The sequence below is a fragment of the Marmota monax genome, unplaced genomic scaffold, assembly GCF_021218885.2.
Source record: "Marmota monax isolate L192 unplaced genomic scaffold, Marmota_monax_Labrador192_F-V1.1 WCK01_AAM20220418_F8-fsc00021, whole genome shotgun sequence".
Classification (NCBI taxonomy): domain Eukaryota; kingdom Metazoa; phylum Chordata; class Mammalia; order Rodentia; family Sciuridae; genus Marmota; species Marmota monax.
In genome coordinates, this window is record NW_026695228.1 from 18,604,882 (window position 1) to 18,626,326 (window position 21,445).

The 21,445-nt window shown below is 43.7% G+C and overlaps 1 protein-coding gene across 7 annotated transcripts in view; it reads right to left on the minus strand.

Moving 5' to 3' along the window:
- Nucleotides 1-21,445, minus strand: part of Kif9 (kinesin family member 9) — a 65,503-nt gene that overhangs the window by 11,883 nt on the left and 32,175 nt on the right. For 4 of the 7 annotated variants that reach the window (XM_058576706.1, XM_058576708.1, XM_058576707.1 and 1 more), the window contains 11 exons: nucleotides 16,460-16,528; nucleotides 15,886-15,990; nucleotides 14,443-14,498; nucleotides 13,696-13,786; nucleotides 12,384-12,517; nucleotides 9,922-10,116; nucleotides 8,142-8,356; nucleotides 5,962-6,138; nucleotides 5,530-5,645; nucleotides 4,863-4,967; nucleotides 1,506-4,298 (listed from right to left, as the gene is read on the minus strand). In XM_058576706.1, the coding sequence (XP_058432689.1) occupies nucleotides 4,167-4,298; nucleotides 4,863-4,967; nucleotides 5,530-5,645; nucleotides 5,962-6,138; nucleotides 8,142-8,356; nucleotides 9,922-10,116; nucleotides 12,384-12,517; nucleotides 13,696-13,786; nucleotides 14,443-14,498; nucleotides 15,886-15,990; nucleotides 16,460-16,528 (1,395 nt within the window). In that variant the 3' untranslated portion in view covers nucleotides 1,506-4,166. Of the gene's footprint in view, nucleotides 1-1,503; nucleotides 4,299-4,862; nucleotides 4,968-5,529; nucleotides 5,646-5,961; nucleotides 6,139-8,141; nucleotides 8,357-9,921; nucleotides 10,117-12,383; nucleotides 12,518-13,695; nucleotides 13,787-14,442; nucleotides 14,499-15,885; nucleotides 15,991-16,459; nucleotides 16,529-21,445 lie in introns of those variants that run through there. The other 3 variants (XM_046437163.2, XM_046437164.2, XM_058576709.1) reach the window with 2 other exon arrangements.

A 21,445-nucleotide genomic window follows, 5' to 3' on the forward strand; every position in this document is an offset into this window, starting at 1 on the left:
ATCATTATAATTTAAGAGAATGTCCTTGTTTAAGACATGAACACTGAAACATTTATGAGTTAAGAAAAAGCAGAGCATGATATGTTCTGAAATTCACTGTGGTTGCACATATTTGTGAAGATACTAAAAACTACTGAGTTGTACAATTTTGAGGGTGAAATATATGGTATTATATATCAAAAAAGTTATTATTTTTAAAGAGCAAGAAATAAGGTGTGGGCTGGGGCTATAGCTCAGTGGCAAAGCGCTTGCCTGGCATGTGTGAGGCACTGGGTTTGATCCTTAGAACCACATAAAAAATAAATAAATAAAGGCATTCCGTCCATCTACAACTACCCAAAAAAAAAAAAAAAGAATTTAAAAAAAAGAAATGAGTTTATAACACATGACCAAGTATATTTGAAGGAGAATCAAATAGAATTTTTAGACATAGCTGATTAGACACAGCTGAGAAGGGTATTAATAAACTGGAACAGGAATCTAAAGAAGTTACCCAATTACAGCATAGAGAGATGAGGAGCTAGAAGAAACAAGAGAGATTTTTAAGAGAGAGAGAGGACAGAATGAGAATGCCTAAAATATATCTAATGGAGAGAAAAGGAAGGCAGTATGCAAAAAAATATGACCCCAATATCCAATCATGATGAAAAAAAAATACTCAATGAACTAAGAACAGAAGAGAACATCTGCAACCTAACAAAGGCAGATCCTAAGACAGACCCTCTAAGAATGCTACTCAAAGTGTGGCCCTAGTCTAGCATCCTGGGCATCATCTGAGAATTTATTAGAAATGCAGAATTTCAAGTCCCATTCTGGACTTACTATATCAGAACCTGCATCCTAACAAAATCCCTGTTATTTGTGTATATGACACAGGATGAGAATTGCAGCTCTGGGGGACCTTCATATAACAACCCCCATTTACTCAATCCTCTTTGAATGGGCTTCAGCTCCTCATAGTCATCAGTGAAGATGTCACCTTAATGGAAAGAATGAACTCAATTGGAGGAAGGGCTTTCTAGTCAAGCTACCAAATCCAGAAGCTAAGAAAGACAAAACTTGTGCTATGAGCTGAATGTTGGTGTCACTCCAAAATTCATGTGTTGAAATATAACTACCATGGTGATGGTATTAAGAGGTGAAGCCTTTGGGAGGGGATTAAGTCATGGAGACGCTGATCTTATGGATGGGATTAGTGCCCTTTTAAGAGGCCTGAGAGAGTTTGTTAGACCTTTGCCTTTCTACCATGTAAGTTGCCACACACTAGAAGGTGCCATCTTTAAGCAGAGAGCCCTCACCAGACACTTAGACTGCTGAACCCTTGATCTTGGGCTTCTTAGCCTAAGATCTGTGAACAATTTCTGGCTTTTTTATAAATTACCCAGTGTAATATATTTTTTTATGGCAGCTCAAATAAGATGCTCAATGTAATAAAATCAATAAAAAATAACAAAAAAGTAAAGTCAAAAGACAAACAACAAATAGAAAAAAGTAGTTGCAATTCATACAAAAAAATATAATTAATCTAATATATAACAAATTCCTACAATTAAGAAATAAAAGAATAAAGTTTATAGCATCTGCTGATAAATGGATGAAAATGAAGAATGGCATTCTAAGTGAAATAAGCTAGAATCAGAAAATCAAGGGTTAAATGTTTTCTCTCCTATGTGGAAGCTAGAGTAAAATAAGGGAAAAAAAGAGGAGGGAGTGGGATCAGATATCATAACAATATAGGGAATATCAGTAGAGTTATAGGAAGACATATGGAGGGAGGAGGGACAGGAAAGGAGAAAATATAGAATGGATTTAACAAAAATCATGTTATTTACATATATAAATATACCACAGTAATTCCACCTTTATGTATATGTAGAAAGCACCAATCAAAAATAACTAAACAGGGGCCTGGGGATGTGGCTCAAGCGGTAGCACGCTTGCCTTGCATGCGTGTGGCCTGGGTTCGATCCTCAGCACCACATACAAAAAAGATGTCCACCAAAAACTAAAAAATAAATATTAAAATTCTCTCTCTCTCTCTCTCTCTCTTTCTCTTTCTCTTTTTAAAAAAGAAAAAATAACTAAACAGCTTGGCATGGTGGCATAAGCTTGTAATCCCAACATCTTGGGAGGCTGAGGCAGGAGGATCACAGGTTCAAAGCCAGCCTCAGCAAAAGTGAGGTGCTAAACAACTATAGGGCTGGGGATGTGACTTAGTGGTCAGGTGTTCCTGAGTGTAATCCCCAGTACTCTAAAACCTTAAAGATTAAAGGAAGATCAGTAGAGTACAGGAAGGAAACAAGGAGGAGGAAAAAAGGGAGGGAAGGGTCAGGGAATGGGAATTAGAATGCAATAATCAAAATCCATACAGGTATGATTGTCAAAATAAACCCAACTACTGTGTACAACTATCATGCTTTAAAAAAAAAGAATAAATAGAAACCTTACAACCAATAGAAAAACAAGCAAAAGGGGCTGGGGATGTAGCTTAGTGGTAGAGTGCTTACCTAGTATGTGTGAAACCCTGAGTTCAATCCCCAGTATTGCAAAAAATAAATAAATAAAAGAAAAACAAGCAAAAATGTGATTAGTTTGCAAAAAAAAATTTAAAAAAATCAAAATGGTGCTTCAACATTAAAAGAGATTCGCTTATAGTAAAAGAAACACAAAGCAACACTGAGAAAAATTTTCACCCTTCAGATTGGAAAACAATGCAAAAATAGTATACCATTTATTGTGAGCATCCTATAGGCTGATGTAAGGGTACAGAGAGGTTTAACTCTAGGCAGGCATTTTGGCAGACCCATCAAAAATACAAATGACCTTTTAACCAAGAAATTCACTTCTACAAAATTGCTTTTCATGTATAGTCATACATATGTGTAAACCCACATTTGTAAGAGCTCAGCTATACTTGTATTAGTAAAGAGTATCACAAACAAAATAAAAAGAGGGCCTGGGTTTAATTGCCAGCACCATAAAGTGAAAAAAAAATTAAAAAAAGAACTGTAAACTCTTAAATGTTCATTAATATGAGTTGGGTTAAACCTTTTGAGGCTGGCCGCGGTGGCACATGCCTGTAATCCCAGTCACTTAGAGGCTGAGACCAGACTCGGCAAGCTCAAGGCCAATCTCAGCAACTTGGTAAGACACTGTGTCTGAACAAAAAATAAAAAGGATTGGAGATGTAGCTCAATGGTAGAATGCCCATGGGTTAAATCCCAGTACTAAAAGAAAATATTTGATACATCCTCATAGGTTGACCTGGAATGATCTTTTTTTTTGTATTGCTAAATAGGAAAAGCAAGTTTCTCCTGTCAGAGAGTCAATGGGAGTTTAAAAGATGTGCTTGTATTTTCATGTTTTTGTTTGTTTGTTTTCCAGTACTGGGGATTGAATTCATGCATGTTAGGCAAATGCCCTACCACTGAGCTACTCCAGGCCCTTTCTGTTTTTATTTTATTTTAATTATTATTTTTTATTTTTAAAATTTTTTAATTTTTGAAGTATTGGGGATTAAACCCAGGGGTGCTTAACCACTCATTCACATTTATTTTTATTTTGAGACAGGGTCTCACTAAGTTGCCAAGGTGGCCCGAAACTTGGGATCCTCCTTCCTCAGTCTCCCAAGTAGCTGGCATGTACCACTACATCCAGCTAAAAATTATTACTATTATTATTATTTTTTTGCAGGGCTAGGAATTGAACCCACATCCTTGCACTTCCAGGCAAGTGTTCTACCACTGAGCTGCACCCCCATGCTTGTTTTTCATTTTCGGTACTGGGGATTGAACTCAGGAGTGCTTACCCACTGAGCCACATTCCCAGCCCCATTTTGTATTTTATTTAGAGACAGGGTCTCACTGAGTTGCTTAGAGCCTCACTTTTGCTGAGACCGGCTTTGACCTCTTGATCTTCCTGTCTCAGTCTCCCAAAATGCTGGGATTACAGGCATGCGCCTCTGCGCCCAGCTCCTCCAACCCATATTTTTTTTTTTTTAGTTGTAGACAGACACAATATCTTTATCTTATTTATTTATTTTTATGTGGTGCTGAGAATTGAATCCAGTGCTCACGTGTGAGAGGCAAGTGCTCTACCACTGAGCCACAATCTCAACCCCCCACCTATGCTTTTTTAAAGTTTAAAACACCCAAATGAATCACCTATTAAAACGTAAATAAATAACTATAAAAAATATTGTGGTTTTTTGTTGTTGTTGTTGTTGTTGTTGTTTTTGACAGGGTCTTGCTATGTTGACCATACAGACCTTGAATCCCTGGGCTCAAGTGATCAGCCTCCTGGTTTGTAAAAATATAAAGAATGTTCTCATTTGGGTAGGGATCCCATGTGCATCTGCCACAATGTATACAAATTGCCTCTGGACATAGAAGGGTACATGGCATTCTGGCTTGAGGCTGGGCCTTGGAAGAGTGGAGATCCTCTGCTCCAGCCCAACCTGCTCAGGAAGAAGAGTCACAGGCCCAACCTAAGGCTGAGACCATGTCTATCTGTGCATTGGCTGAGTGTGATCTTCTGTCCTCTGCCACTTGCACAGAGTGGCCTGCCCTTGGAGAGGTCTTCAGGGGAGTGGCCTCAGGGGATCCCTGGATCTTGTCTTCAGTTGTGAACCACCCACAGGATGGCTCAGCCATGTCCAGGCCTGGCAATGGTATGTGGGACCCTTCTATGGTCTAGCCCTGTCCCTGTCTTCAGCTTCAGAAGACACTCTTGACTGAGAGCAACTCTGATCTCTCTGGGTAGGCACCATTCCTCCCCTGAAGCTCTAAAGTAGGAAGTGTGATTTTGGGTGCCCTAGTAATGAGGTCCCTGAAGACCCCCCACCCTTCCTACAGACATGTTACCTTCTGTTCTGTCTTGATTTTGGCATTGTAGAAGGAGATGGCATCAGGTCCCTCAGGTAGCACTGTCTGCTGAAGCTGAGCAAATTTGTCCTGGTCATCTTCTCCCTGGAGGAGGCCCAATATAGTAGAGTTCCTTCAGCCTGGCATTGTCAGAATCATCCCAGGCAGGGCCTGTGGTAGGTATCAAGAGAGTCCCCTTTCTGGGTTTGAAAGCCCCACCCAGGAATCTCACAATCCTGTAGCATCCTCACAGACCCCCTGTAACTGCCACCTGGGCAGGATGAGTCGCCCCAGAGGGCAGTAATAAGAATGGTGTTTCTGGGCTGGAGCTGGAGCTCAGTAGCAGAGCACATGCCTAGCATGCGTGAGGCACTGGGTTTGATCCTTAGCACCACATAAAAAAATAAATAAACAAAACAAATATATTCTGTCCATCTACAACTACAAAAATATTTTTAAATAAAAAATTTAAAAAATAAAAAAAAAACAATGGTGTTTCTTTCTGTCCCCATCCCTCAATAACTGAGAAGAGACCTCTCTGCCTCCTGTCTGGGACAGCCATGAAAGAAGCTATAGAGCCCTGCATACTGACATTCACAGAGAGTACAGACACTGCCATTCCCCAGTTCGGTCATTGCCATACCATGCCCCTACGCTGTGTACTCACCAGAGACACAATCCTGCTGACAGGCACCATGCCTGGCCGGATACTGCTGCCCAGCTTCAGTGCTACCTGCATATCCTCAGGGATGACAAAGGACTCATTGTACCAGATATCAAATTCTGTGAGGAGGTGGAAGATAGCACTTTGAGGTGAGGTGTGGGAGCCCCCGAGGAAGCAGGTAAAGGCTGCATGCACCAAGGTATTTTGTTCTCAATGCAGACTCAGTTTCATACACTTCCTGCTCCAGGGTCTCACCCTGTCTTCATCTCCATCTCTAGCCCTCAAGGACCTGGGAACCACATGCCTGAAGCCCCTCCCAGCCTTGCCTGGGTCAGCAAGCAGCTCTGAGGTCTTCTGATTTTCAGAACTTGGGTTGGGACCTTACACTGAGCCTCCCAACCTTGAGCAGTTACCTAACCCTTCTAAGTTGCGCACCCATGAGCAGGCGGTGGCGACACTGGTCCACCAGGTGTTGGCAGTACTGAATCTCAGCCCTGAGGTCACGCAGATCCTGGTATTCGCTTCGATACTGCTTCTTGAGGTCTTTGAGCTTCAGGATCAGCAAGAATTCCTCTTCATCAATGATCATCAGCCCCTTGTTCTCATACTCACCTGCAGGGATGGAGTAGGTCAGGGAATGAGAGGGCATCCACCTGGCATTGGCGGGGGGGTGGGGGCAGGTATCCAAGAAAGAAGGAAAAACGCTGGCAAATCATTTTAGGATGAAAGAAAGGGGTGGGCAGAGGAGATGGCCCATGCACCATGCTTATTTAAACTTCATCGGCCAAAAATATTCAGTAGTTCTTCTATTAACCAAATACTTATTTTTCTTGCAAATGATGTATGTGAACTTTCATCACTGGCTAGTACCATAAGGCATTTGGACAAGGTCCCTTATTAATAACAACGGATGTAAAACTGCTTTGGGGAAGAAAGAGAAAAAAAACTTTTTTTTTGATACCAAAATTTAAAAGATTTAAAAAAATATATATCTTTAGTTGTCAATGGACCTTTATTTTATTTATTTATATGCAGTGCTGAGAATTAAACCCAGTGCCTCACATATGCTAAGCAAGTGCTCTACCACTGAGCTACCACCCCAGCCCCAAAAGATATTTAAAAATATTGTTTATTTCTTCTTCATTTCAGCCTTTGAAATGTCCATTTTAAAGTACACTTAGGAGGGGCTGGAGTTGTGGCTCAGAGGTTGAGTGCTCGCCTAGCATGTGTGGGGCACTGGGTTCGATCCTCAGCAGCATATAAAAATAAAATAAAGGTATTGTGTCCACCTATAATTAAAAGCAAATAAGTAAAAAAATTTTTTAAAAAGTACACTTAGGAGTAAATGATTTGTCAGTATAGCATGCAGGCATTTTACTTTAAATGTGCAAATACATGATAAGGAGCTGTATGTTCAAAGGTATAAGCAGAGGAAACAAAGAAATGTTTGCTGGTCCTGTAGGACCTTCATCATGTTCTCTTCCTGAGGTTCTATGTGAGGGAGTGTTTGGAGTCACCATCACTATTCCTTCAGATTCCCAGGTGTTTGGAGGGCTCTGCCCTTTGGAATAGCATGTCATGGTTGGTCTGTGGGATATGAGTGGACTGGCTCCAAGACTTTGAAAATAAAGTTATTCTCTGAGAAATAAATAAGTAAAGTGTACTCCCTGATGGTGAGATGACTCATCTAGCCTGCAGGAATAAATCGTGTGACATTAAGAGATCACTCACGAAAACTGGTGTGAAACCAGTTTGTAATTTAGCTGGAAGAAGATGAAGAGATGGAGCCAGGAAAGTGAGTAATGGTGGTCTCTGAACCCCTTCTCAGAGTCAGGGTGGTCACTCTTTAACATGCAGGGTTTGGACCCTGCTCTATATCTCCTGTACAGAAACACTGGCTGGGGGCCTGGGGATCCACACTTGATAGTCGCTTGCAGATGAGTCTTCTGCATAATCAAGCTTGGCCACAGTGAGGATGTAGGCAGGGACAAGGGCACTGAGTCAGGGCAACCAGGTAAGCACTGTCTCCATGCAGAGGTTTCTACCCTCTGATTTTTGGGCAACATGTCATCTGCCCTAGGAAACAAGACTGCCAAACCAGCACAGATGTCAGGGGTTCAGCATAGGGAACGGTTTTCCTGACAGTGAGTTCCTTGGCCCTCTGGCATTCACATTCTCATTTCCCTCCTCAGTTTTCTATAGTCCCTACCAGCATCCTTGATGCAATCTGACTCCCCAGGACAGTGAAGAGACCCCAGCAAGACCCAAGGACCTTGTAAGGGGTCACCAGCTACCTATATCCTGAGGACACCTTTGCAGGACCAAGGGCCAGATTCTTCATGGACAGCAGCATTTTTCAGATGGAAGGCCTACCATCTGCCTGAGATAATGCAGTAATGGGGACAGATAGAGACTGGCCAACAGGGAAAGACTCTGTGGTCCCTAAGGAACTGACCAGAGCCAAGCCATATGACCCAAGAGTGAAGGCTCCATCCCAGTGCCCTCTGCTATCCCTCCCCAATCTGTCCTTTAGTGCCCAAGGTTGCCCCATTTGACATGGGATAACTCTAAGACCCCACAGCCATTTTCCCTGCCATCTTTCCCATCACATTTACCTTGCTTCTCCCTTAGTGACTTCTGGAAGTTTAGCGCTTCCTTGGTCACGTCAATCTCCCGCTTGATGACATTGATGCGCTGTGTGGTCTCGCTGGCCCTTTTCCTCCGCTCATTCAAGATGGACTTGTTTTCTTTGAAGATGCGGTTGATCTCACTTCCTCGCTCATTCTTAAAGTCCTCAAAGGCCATCAGCTTGGAGGGTGGGGTGGTAGGCCTAGGGTCAAAGGGGGAGGCCAGGGAGAAGTAAGAAACTGGGCAGCTACCTAAGAAGTACCAGGCACTCCATATTTATTCCCTGTGGCTTCTGTAGGCAGGAGGCAAAAGTTCTAGGTACCACCTTCCCCAGATGGGAGCCAAACTATGTAGCAATCATTCCCTAATTTCTGTTTTATTCAGCACACAAGAGTGCATGCCTATCACAGAAATTAAGGAAATTAAGGATAAGAAACAGACAACACAACCACTTACTACCTATTAGCAACCACACCTCAATATGTCTCTTGGGATTTCTTTTATATATTTTGAAATGGCTGAGGCCAATGCAGTATATATAATTTTATATCTTTTTCACCAAAGCATCTTTTATACTATTAAAAACTCTTTGAGAATTCTAGTTTTAAGATGAAATGTTGATGTGGGGGGAAATAGATGGATATTGGCATCTTACTTGGCACTGCAAAAAAAAAAAAAGAGGGCTAGACACAAGATGAAATAAGTATATAGATGCTAACTGTAGAATTAAGAGAGTGCTCAGTGTATGGTTATTTACTAATTCTTCAAGTTCTTGGAATGTTTGGAAATGGGCATAGGCTGAGAAAAAAGTTCTTCATGCACATCCTTGAACACTCCAAAGACAGAAATAATTTAATGTCTTCTCCCTAATGTGGCCTACTGCAGGTGTTTCAAACACATTTTATTTTTGCTTTTTAAATTAATAATGCGATGAACTTTATTTGCATGAATATTATCTAGAAGAGATAATTATTCCTTAGAAGAGATTCCTAAAAACTCAATTACTGAATCACCAGGGAGGTGAATGAAGGAAAAGGAAGAAGTTATACTCTTATACCTTGACATTTAGTATATTTTGAATGTATTACTTATGTAAAAGATATTTAACTTTATTTAAATAATTGCTACATGGAGAGTCTGAAATGATTTAATTGTGTATCTTGGATGACTCCTGAGGCTGAATCTTTCTTTCTTTTTTGGTCCTGGGGATTTAACCCAGGGGTGCTTTACCACTGAGTTACACCTCTAGCCCTTTTTTATTTAGAGACAAGGTCTCACCAAGTTACTTAGGGACTTGCTAAGTTGCTGAGGCTAGCCTCAAAGTTATGATCCTCCTGCCTCACCCTCCCAAGTCACTGGAATTACAGTTGTGCACCACTGTGTCCAGCCTAAATTTCTTCTTTCTGGACTTGCTCCTAGTCTGGGCCAGTATTCCCTATTTTATTTCTCTCTCCACCCCCCTTTTTTTTGGTTCCAGGGATTGGATTCAGGGGCACTCGACCACTGAGCCACATCCCCAGTCTTATTTTGTATTTTATATTTTATTTAGAGACAGGGTCTCACTGAGTTGCTTAGTACCTCTCTTTTACTGAGGCTGGCTTTGAAGTCACGATCCTCCTGTCTCAGTCTCCACAGCCTCTGGGATTATAGGCATGTGCCACCACATCTGGCTTTTCTTTTTCTTTTTTTATCTGAAGACACTATGTATTGAGGATCACATTCTGATTTGAGTTTATCTGGTCCAGGAGTTGTCCTTTAGATGATTACCTGAGTGGGCGTGATTCTTCCTTCGGGGAGTCTGAGGGAAGGGGCTCAATGCTGGAAGTTTCCCGATCCCGTGAAAGCACGTCTTTGACATCCCCATCCTTAGAGGATGGGACTAGCTGGGTCTTGGAGGTAGAAATCATATCTAGGTCCTTGCCACTCACAGGGCTGCTAGCACCTTCCTTTCTTGCTGATGAGCTGGAGGAAGAAGCAAAGAAACCCCAGGGCTCAGTCATGGGCAGTAAGGTAAGTCAGGCATGGAGGTGTGACCTTTCTCAGCCCTCACTCCACCAGGCATCCACCTCACTCAGCTCCTTTTTTTTTTTTTTCCTTCTTCTTGGTGTTGGCATTGGATAGAGCCCAGGACCTTGTGCATGCTAAGCAGGCATTCTGCCACGCCAGCTCTTATCCTAATTATGTCCCAAGGACAAACAGTATGACCCTAAGCCATGCAGACGGGGAAGAGGAGGAGAGCATTTTTCTCCTTTTATCAGAATGAGGATCCCTCAGCAATCCCAGCAGGACACACCTAGGAAGAACAGGTTGTCTTTTTTATGGTTTAGATCTGTAATATCCCCCTAAAGCTCAAGTGTTGAAGGCTTTGTTCCCAAGATAGCAATGTTCATGTTTGTCTGGCATGCACAAGGCCCTGGGTTCAATCCCCAGCACCTCAAAGCAATGCTCAGAGATGGGGCCTTCAGAAGGTCATTGGATCTTTTTTTTTTTTTTTTTTTTTTTAAGAGAGAGAGAGAGAGAGAAATTTTTTATATATATTTATTTTTTAGTTTTTGGCAGACACAACATCTTTGTTTGTATGTGGTGCTGAGGATCGAACCCAGGCCGCACGCATGCCAGTCGAGCGCGCTACCACTTGAGCCACATCCCCAGCCCTGGTGATTGGATCTTGAGGGCTCTAACCTCATCACAGGATTAATCTATTGATGGATTCACAATTCACTGAGCTATTGGGAGGTGCTAAAAACTTAGGAGGGAGTAGGTCCTTGGAGGCATCCTCTCAGGGTCTACATTTATCCCCAGCCCTTCCTCTGTCTCTCATTCTTTGCTTCCCAACAGCCATGATATAAGCAGCTCTGTCCTGCCAATGCTCCCTGCCAGGATGTTCTGCCTCACCACTGGCCCAGAACAATGGGGCCAAGTGACCATGAAATGAAACCTTAAGCCAAAATAAGTCTCTCCTCGTTTAAGGTGTTTATCTCAGATATTTTGCTCCAGTGACAGAAAGCTGACTGACACACTCTCCATGGGCTTCAAATCATGTGGACCTGTGGGGCGGACTGCAAGCTCTCAGAAACCACTATGCCCTGGGAAGAAACCCCATCAGGCCTGTCTGTGGGCCAATGGCAAATCAGGACAGGTCTGCCCTGTGGCTCTGACCAGTCCTTGGTCTGTGCTTCCCACCTGCATCAGTGCCCATACCAGCTCCCAGAAAAATAGCCATCCTCCCTCTCCAAGTGATGGCACTTCATGTGCCTTCCCTTTAGGAGCAGCACATCTGAGCAGGACTCTGCTGGCAAGAGCAGGCCCTGGCTCACTCCAGATTTCCTCCTCCTCTTGTAACAAGTGTTGCTTAGAAAATCAAGCTTAATGCATGTTATTGTACCGATTACTGAACAGAGAAAGCTGGGACATGATTGCTTCTCCTAAAGGGGCAGGTAGTGACCAGGGTCATTGGCATCCTCTGCTACATGACTCCTGTCCTACATGTGACGTTTTTCTACAATCCACATTGGCCCATGTGCATGGACTATACTCACTCACTTATCTTCACAATGCCCTCAATGACTTTGATGTTATTATTTATTATTCTCATTTTAAGGATGAGGAAACAGAGACATAGATGGGTTCTCATACCTCTTATTCAAGGTGATTCCTAGGTTCTAAGAAGCCCAGAGTGGGAGGTGAGGCCAGACATCACTCTGAAGTCTGCACCTCTGTCTCCTGCTACACAGCCCAGCCTGGACATAGCATATTAAGTGGACCTAAACACTTTTCCTACCTTGTACATACAAATGAGTCTTGCCTGAAAGGTGAACTGGAGACTTAAGTGATTTTTACAGTGGAAGTACTCTGTTGAAGTGGTGATGGGGGGACCACAGGAAGTACCAGAGAGCTCTGTATGCTGGCTGAGATCCTCTCCCCAACTTTATTACTCCACAATGGTATGATATGGGGAAGTGAATTCTCCTCTTGAGCCTCAGTTTCTTCATTAGTAAAACAGATATTAATTTCCACCTCTCAGGGTTGCTGTGAAGGTTAGAGGTGACACTTGTATTATGGCTGGTTCCAAACTGGTCCCAACCTGAGCCTCAAGGATATACTAGCACTGACAGCAGTAATATCCATTGTGACTACCCAGTAACTGAGACACAAGGGTAGGGGAAGACACAGCTTTTACCCACCAAGTAGGCCAGGTACTAAGCAAGAAGAGCAGGAAGAGCACTCACCTGGGCGGATCTTTGACTGTCTTCTTGGACTTGGATTTCTTCCCAGGTTTGGTAGAGAAAGGGGCAACTCCAAGTCCAAAGCCTTGTCCATCAGGCTCACCTACTAGGTGGCCATTAACATCAATAAGCCCTGCCTGAACAGAAAGGTGAGCCAAAGGGTCTGGGTTAGACTGAAAGTTTGGGTCCCTCATCAACACAAGTGTATATGGCCCAAGGCTTGGGGTGGGTATGTTCACCCCATAAACCAAGACTTGGCTGCTGCTGATGCCAGTCTGTTCTCAACAGGGCTGTCCCTGACCACCCTGATGAATGTTTACTTTCCATATCAAGGCACTGACTAATCCATCCCTGAGGATTGTTGGGAGCTGCCCTGGATGCAGACACCTTTAAGTCCTGATGCACCAGGGTTCTGAACAATTATTGCCTTCAGTCTGGGAAGGTGGTGCCAGGTTGCAGTAACTTGGGCATTACCAAGGTGTGGCTCCAAGAGTAGGCGTCACCTGCTGGGGTTGAGTTATACTCACTGTTCCTTTGTTATCCTACCCCTTTGCCCTTTTGGGGATAGATTGTTCCATGGAACCTTCCCTTGTGTGTCCCCTAGATAAATATAAAGAATTCCAGTGGCTTTCTCTCTTTCCATGGACCCTTAAGGTTGGAGAGACATCATGGATTTTGAAGGACCCTTAAGGTTGGAGAGATGTCATGGATTTTGAAAAGTACTTCTGTGTGTTTGTGTGCTTTTTTTTAATCATTTTCTTAAGTTATTGGAATAGTCAGATTTTGTGAATCCAGCATTAGGTCGCCAGCTAGGATAGATGGCGATGGAGGATCTTCTTCTTCTTCTTCTTTTTTTTTTTTTTGGTGGTACTAGGAAACAACTCTTGGGCACCGTTAACACTGAGCTGTATTTCCAGTCCTTTTTCGATTTTATTTTATTTTATTTTAAGACAGGTTTCACTAGGTTGCTAAGGCTGGTCTCAAATTTGAGATCTGTCTGCCTCAGCCTCTTGAGTCACTGTGATTACAGATGTGTGCCACCATGCCCAGCTCATTCCTGAGGATCTTAACACCTATTGCCAACCTAATTCCAGGAATTGGTCTTGTTTATTATTAGCCACTTCTATAAATTATCTCCAATTTACAGAAGTCATTTTCAAAGCAAAAGTGGTTTATTCTTGCATATTCTGGTGTTAACTTCCCTGTGGCAATCCTAGCTCTGGGTTAATACACTATACCTGCTGCTTCTGTAAAGGTTTGACTGAAGATGGAAAGTTGGAGGTAAGTACTTTCAGCAAGAGGTAACTGTGCTTACCTTCTGGACAGCAGAAATTGTTGCAAAGTCATTCTTGTCTATAAGAGTGTACTTCCTACGTAAGGCCGCCTCCACTTCCTGTTCCTGTTGGCTTGGGAAAGAAAGTGAGAGAATATAGTGGTTATGCTGAGTAAGCTCAGGCATGAACCAAGTACTGGGATTAGAGGTTGTTTGGATGAAATCCCATGTATGTGATAAGGGTAACCCCTATCATCATGAGCCAGAGCACAAAGCAGACAAAAGGGCTCATCTTCTCTCTACAATTCACATAGCATTATCCAGCTCCAAAACCTGAACAAGCCACCCTTTGCACCAAATGCATCTGCTCCAAGATGACACTTAATAAAGGTTTTAAGCCTGACCGGGGATCATGCTGACTCAGAGGTTCTATCTTGAACAGGCCCCTCAGAATCATGTGACCAGCTTCTGTGACATCAGCCAGTATGAGCTACTCAGGCTGTGGGTATACCTGTACCCAAATAAACCATAAATGCCTCCTGAGGTTGGGTATGAGAAAGATTCATGATCCCTGATTTGGGCACATTTAGGGCTAGCACTCCATAAGACTTCCTGTTTAAATAATGAACTCAATAAACATCCATCCAGGACCTGGGCATCCCCAAACACTGCTCTGTCTCCTCTTATGGGAAAAAGAAGGGGATGTTCTTGGAGGCAGGTTCCCAGACCACAGGAAATGAAAATAGTAGCCTGAAATGAGAATGGGGGGGCCATAAAGAAGTCCCTCACCTCAGAACCACCCTGAACTGGTTGAATACCTCCTGGATCTGTCTGAGGTTGATTATCTGGAGGGAAGTGAACAAGGCAGAAGTTAGATCATGGGTACACCAAGGGCCTAAGCTGTGGTTATGTTAGCAGAGAAATCTGGATCCCTTAGCTGACTCAGACCATCTTGTTTTGAGAATGGGTCATCTGCAAACAGCCTCTCAGTAAAGTGGTAGTCAAGCCCTCCTCAAGATCAGAGAAACACCTGATTAATAGCTTTAAGACTAAATATTTGCTAAATCTATAAAAACCACTTTTTCTAAGTGAAGATCTCTATAAAATCTAAGCAGAGATATTTGGTTCTTGAAAACATTTTCTAAGAAAGAAACTTTAATAAAATTTAATCAACTCTCTCCTGTTTCTAAAAGGTTCAGCCTGCCATCTTCAGATGGACCCCATTAACAAACATTTAGGTGTGGGCACATCTGTGGCTGGAGAAAGGTCACTAGTTTCCCTCCTGGCACTAATGCTTATGGCATTACCCCTGTTCAAAAGCTAGTTTGAGAATGTCCCTGCCAGGCATACTGGTACACATCTGCAGGCTGAGGCAGGAAGATCTCAGGGTCGAGGTCAGCCTCAGCAACTTAGCGAGACCCTGTTTCAAAATAAAAAATGAAAAAGGGGCTGGGAATGCAGCTCAGTGGTAAAGTATCCCTAGGTTCAATACCCAGTACCAAAACAAAACAAAGAAAGAAAGAAAAAATATAAGAATGGCCCTGCTGAGAAAGCCATAAGAGCCCAACCCTCAGATGTCCCAGACCTGCCTCTTGCAAACTGCCAACACTAACAGCTGGGGAGCAGGGAAAGGTAGGGGCCTATGTGGCTCCCTGGTGAGGGTTTGATGGCCTGCACTGTAAGAACAGGATGTATTTTCCTCCGAGAGCCCTTCCTTGTGTATCTGCTGTTTCTCCTCCTTGGCCCTTTCCAACATGGGCCCTGGGAGTCCTCCTTGTAGACAACCAGTCTTACTGCCATGCTTTATCAATTTCATTTCACCAGGCACTGGCAAGCACCTGAGGGGCAGCAGCTCAGTTAATCACAGCTCAGTTTCCCTCCTCACTATGCACATGGAGCCACTGAAGTATCTGACAGTCATTTAGGCAGGAGATAGCTGAGCCGGAATTCCATCCAGGCAGCCTGGCTCCAGGGCCTATGCTTACACCCCTGAGACAGACCACCTCCCGTACATTGTGTGTTTAAGAGCACACTCTGTGGAGCCCCATAGCCTTGAAACCCTCAACACTGAAGCTGAGGCTATGATGGGTTGAAGGGGTCCAGCATGACATCCCCAGCCCACTACATCCATTTAGTGTCAGGTTCCAAAGCCAGCAGAGCACATAGTAGGTGTGCCTAGGACAGGGAGGCCCAAGCCAACTGAGCATGGTGTCCTATAAACGGGCTCCTTACGTCAATTTCGTCCAGTGTCCCTTCCAGGTACCTCCGCACCTGGGAGTTGATCTCAGCAATCTGGATTTCATCCATGGGGTCATAGGTCACAATGTTGCGGTTGGCCTTGAAGGAAGAAGAACATGTGGTAGGTAAATAGTTAGGACTTGAGCCCAAATAGGAGTAGCAGGGGTCATTCTGAGAACCAAAGTTGGAGACTGGGCACATCCCCTAGATGCCAAAGCTGGTCCTATTTGCTTCACCATCTGTCACAGAGGGCCAAGTGCTTGGGATAGAGAAAGGTAATGGATGGGATGAGGGAAGGAAAGACCACTGGACTTGAAGCCTGATGCTCCAGAATGTTCTACTGGCTAAATCTCAGTAGACCACAAAATGGGATAAGTTGCCTCTGCTTTGAAGACCCTCAGGACCATGAACATCAGCTCAGGCAGGACCTCACCCTACCCTCTCCCTCATAACCCCTGCTGCTGCCCCTTCCCCACCACCTAATCTGTCCCACCTCCCCTGAGCTTGACCCATATGTTGTATGCCCCTGGCCCCATGCCCTCTAGCATCCTTTGCCTCAACCCCTTACCAGACTGTCATGGATGGCTAGCTCCTGCTTGAGCAATACTAGCTCCTTCTCCAGGTTCTTGACCATTCGCTGCCAGGGAAACATAAAAGAAGGGGAGATCATCAGAGAAACCACTCTCCCTCTTCCACACAATTCCTTATTCTGTGCCCAGACATCCTGGCAATCCCCAGGGTTTATGCTCAGTTTCTAGGCCATTCCTTCCCTGCTGGTGACCCTTTCCCAACAAGAATGAGTAGGGTTTGAGAGGCTTTAGTGCTCCCCTTGCCTTTGCCTTATCCAACAGAGTAAACTGAGAACAGAGAGAACACAGGCCACAGTTCCACCTCACACCCTGACTCCCCAGGGCCCCAGGCTTTTCCTAATCACCCAGCATAACAGCCCTTTCACTGCAGCCCACCGGCTCCAGGATGCTTGCTATGCATCCTTAGCCTTGCCAACCACTGCATGAACCTGTTACCATTCCCCAGTAATGATCACTTCTGTGGCGCACGCCTATAATCCTGGTGGCTCGGGAGGCTGAGGCAGGAGGATTGCAAGTTCAAAGCCTCAGCAATTGCAAGGCACCAAGCAACTCAGTGAGACCCTGTCTCTAAATAAAATACAAACTAGGGGTGGGGACATGGCTCAGTGGTTGAATGCCCCTGAGTTCAATCCCTGATACCCACTCCCGCCAAAAAATACTAATAATGATTACTTCCATCACTTCTAATTTTTTGCCGCTGTAAGAATGTCTTTGTGCTAATATTTCTGTGTCCTTATAGATTTCTGTAGGATAACAGTGATCAGTGCAGCTCTGTGTAATCTGCCCCCATTATCCCTTTTCTACTGCTCTCTCCTGGCCCACTCTATTCTCTCCAAATTGGTGTACTCATGCCTGTGCATGCCTACTCCTCTGCCTAGGGATGCTTTTCTCCCATGTATTTCCATGATTCACTCCAAAACCTCCTTAAAATCTTTCTTCAAAAGCTTCTCAATTAGATGTACCAGTCAACTTTTTAAAAATTGCAGTCCCCCACCCATCTCCGCACCACTCTTTTTTAAAAAAATTTTTTAGTTGTAGATGAACACAATATCTTTGTTTGTTTTTTATTTTTTTATACTTTTATTTTATTTACTTATCTTTATGTGGTGCTGAGGATCAAACCCAGGGCCCCGAAAGCACTAGGCGAGTGCTGTACCGCTGAGCCACAATCCTAGCCCTATTTATTTTTTTTTATGTGGTGCTGTGGATTGAACCCAGTGCTTCACACATGCGAGGTAAGCGCTCAACCACTGAACTACAACCCCAACCCTCTCACCACTGTTTTTAAAAATTTTACTCTAAGAAAAATCTCACTCTATTTTCATAGCGCATATTACCTTCCAACATACTCTCAACCAGTGCTGTCTAACACAACCTTCAGTAATGATGAAAATGTTCTCTGTGTTGTCTATTAGACACTTGAAATGTGGCCAGTGTGACTGAAGAAACGAATTTCTCAACGTTACAGAATACCACATGAGTAGGGGTTACTGCATTGGACATGAAGCTCTATTTTTTTAATTTGATGCTGGGAATCAGATCCAGGGTCTTGCACATGCTAAGCAGGTACTCTACCACTGAGCACCACTCCCCAGTCCTAGAACTTACCTATTTATTGTGCTTATTATTATCTATTTCTTCTACTTCCAGTGGACTCTAAATGCTATGGTTTGGATCTTAAATATCTCCCAAAGGCCCATGTGTTAAAGGCTTGGTCCCAGGGTGGTGCTATTGGGAAATGGCAGAACTTTTTAAGAGGTAGGGCCTCGTAGGAGGTCTTCAGGTCATTGAGAGCTTGCAGTTGGAGGGGATATGAGGATCCTGGCTCCTTTAGCCTTCTCTCCTGCTTCCTGGCCATGACATTTGAGAATGCTCCATCATGCCCCTCCCACCTTAATGTGCTGTTTCACCCCAGGCCCAAAGCAATGGAGCCAATAGACCATGGATGGGAACCTCTAAAAGTATAAGCCAAAATAAACTTTTCTCTTTTTTATTATCTCAGGTATTTTCTTTCTTTCTTTTTCTATTTTTGGTACTGGGGTATTGAACCTAGGGGTGTTCTACTGCTGAGCTATATCTGCAGACCTTTATTATTTTTTATTTTGAGAATGAATTTTGCTAAGTTGTTTAGATCCTCGCTAAGTTGCTGAGGGTGCCCTCAAACTTGCAATCCTCCTACCTCAGCCTCCCAAGTTGCTGGTATTAACAGTTGTGCACCATCATAGCCAGCTCAGGTATTTTCTTAGAGTGATGGAAAGCTGACTAACACAGTAAGCTCGGGCAGAGATTGTTATTTTGGTTCATGCAGCTCTGTGTCCCAAATGCTTCAAAGAGTACTGGCACATTAGTAAAGACTCCATTCATAGACTTAGGCTCAAGTGGAGAAATGACACCAGAGGCAGAATTGTTAAGTCATTTACATCATTTGATAGATATTACCTGAATGCCTTTCATAAAAGATGTTGAGAACCTTCACTGTGAACAGGGTTTTCTTTTGTTGTCACAAAATGGCCACTGGAGGGAGCCCCTGACATCTGGATCCTGGGACTAGTGACCAGTTCACAGCCCCACTGGCTTTCTTAATACAGTCCTCATCCAGCCAGATCATCTGGGTACTGAAGTCCACCAGTCACTGTGCCCTCACCTAGCAAGGGGCACCAGACATCTGGCATTAAGGTGGCTCTGTTACAATTCTGGCACAAAACCTGGGGCTCAAGGTACGTGATCAGAGTTCCAAACTTTGGCCCAGTCCCTTAGGAAGTCCCATGTAGGTCTCTTTCAGGCATGGACTTCCTGTGTGGTCAAGAGGAGAGGCTTGGTGGCCAGCCCCAATTATCCCCATGCCCTCTTCCCAGCTCTGGAAAATGCATTATGCCCCAGGTAGGGAAAGTCTGGCTGAGCTGTTGGGACCTCTAGCTGGATGACAGTTCAGTGTGGCACACATTGGGTCAATCAGAGGATGGTATGGGGAAATGAGCCATCTACTCCCATGAGGCACCAGCATCTGACTCACACTATGAGAACTCATGAGATGTTTCTTCTAAGACCTGGTAGGCATAATAGCCTTTTCTACTTCCTGGAACAGGGGTGGAACAGCAGACCCCACAGATCAGGGTGTAGCAGCACTTCCTGGATGACGGACTCCTTTATTACACCAGGAACATTTTTGGGGGGATAGAAAAATGCCTTGGAGGGGCTGGGGATGTGGCTCAAGTGGTAGTACGCTTGCCTGGCATGCGCAAGGAACTGGGTTCGATTCTCAGCACCACATAAAAATAAAATAAAGATATTGTGTCCACCTAAAACTAAAAAATAATAAAATATTTAAAAAAAGAAAAATAAAAATGCCTTGGAAATGGCATAAACTCATATAAGTTCCCTGATGCCTAGGCATTTCTATCTCAAATGTAATAGGATAATTCAGAGTTCTGCTTCAATCCTACACCAGGCTGCTGGGTAACTTTCAGGACAGACACCTTCTCCATTTTGATTACACTGCAACATAAGGGGTTTTTTTTTTCCCCACTTGGCAGAAATACTGAGCTTGTCTCTGTTGTCTGTTTATGCCTGAGGCTCACACCACCTCGGAGATTCACAGACTGACAGAGTAGGAAGGTCACCAGATAGCATCAGTCTAACCTCCATGTTCACAGAAGAAGATTCTGAGGCTCAGAGTCTGAGCAGCTTACTACAGAAAGCTGGAGGCAGAAGTAGATTAGGAACCCAGTCCCCCAACTCACAGCCAGCCCTACCAGCCAAGGAAATTCTGCAGAAGCTATTCCAACCCCTGGAAAACAGGCATGATACTGAAAAAAGTGCTACAAATACCTAGAAATACTGGCTGCAGGTGGCAACCAAATAAAGAAAACGTCAAGCCTACAGGAAAGAATGCCAGTGAAACCTGGGTGGCCACCCCAAATCTAACTTTGATAGCATGGTACTATAGAGGCTCCAGTTTGTTTGTTTGTTTTCCAGATAAATGTGAAGCCCCTGCATACCCCACTCCATGTCTACTCCCCTACCACCCCAGGGGAACCTCTGGCCTCAGGTGGTCTTTCATTTCCATGCATCTTCTCTTCTACTGCACACATATATCCACTGATGATAACTGACATCATTCTGCATGTTTTTACACTTAGTGTACATACACTTAGTGTAAATAATACATGCTGGCATTTGATCCACTTTTATCCTCAAGTTGTTTTCTCACGTGATGTTTACTCATGCTGCTAACTCTAGCTCTGGCTTCCTCATTCTATAACATTTGAGTTCCTCTCCTGTGAAAGGTACTGATTTCTGGGTGCAGTGGTGTACTCCTATAATCCCAGTGAATCGGGAGGCTGAGGCAGGAAGATAGCAAGTTTGAGGGCAGCCTCAGCAACTTTCTGAGGCTCTAAGCAACTTTCTGAGGCACTGTCTCTAAATAAAAAATAAAAAGAGAGATGGGGATGTGGCTCAATAGTTACAGTAGTAAAGCACCCCGGGTTCAATCCTTGGTACCAAAAAAGAAAGAAAGAAAATAAAGGGTACTGGTGGTGTTTCTAACCTTTCATTATAATAATAAGCACTGTGAGCACCATTCTTGGGAGTATCTCTAGACTATATATTAGAAGTGACACTGTTACTCTGTTGATCCTGTCAAATATTAGAGTGCTAGCTAATATTTATGGAACATTTTCTCCATGACAGCACTGGGCTAAGAAGTTTGTACACATTTACTGATTCTTCACAAGATCTCTTTTGAGAGTGGAATTCTATTATTTCTCCAGGACGGTCCAGCCCAGGGGTCCAGTTCTTAACTACTATGCCAGTGGTTCTCAAAGCATAGCCCCCAGAGCAGCAGCAGCAAAAGCTTCATCACTTGGGAACTTATTAGAAATGCAAATCCTCAGGTCCCAACCCAGACAGACTAAATCAGAAACTCTGGGAATGGATCCAGAACCCACAGTTCAGCAGGCTGGCCA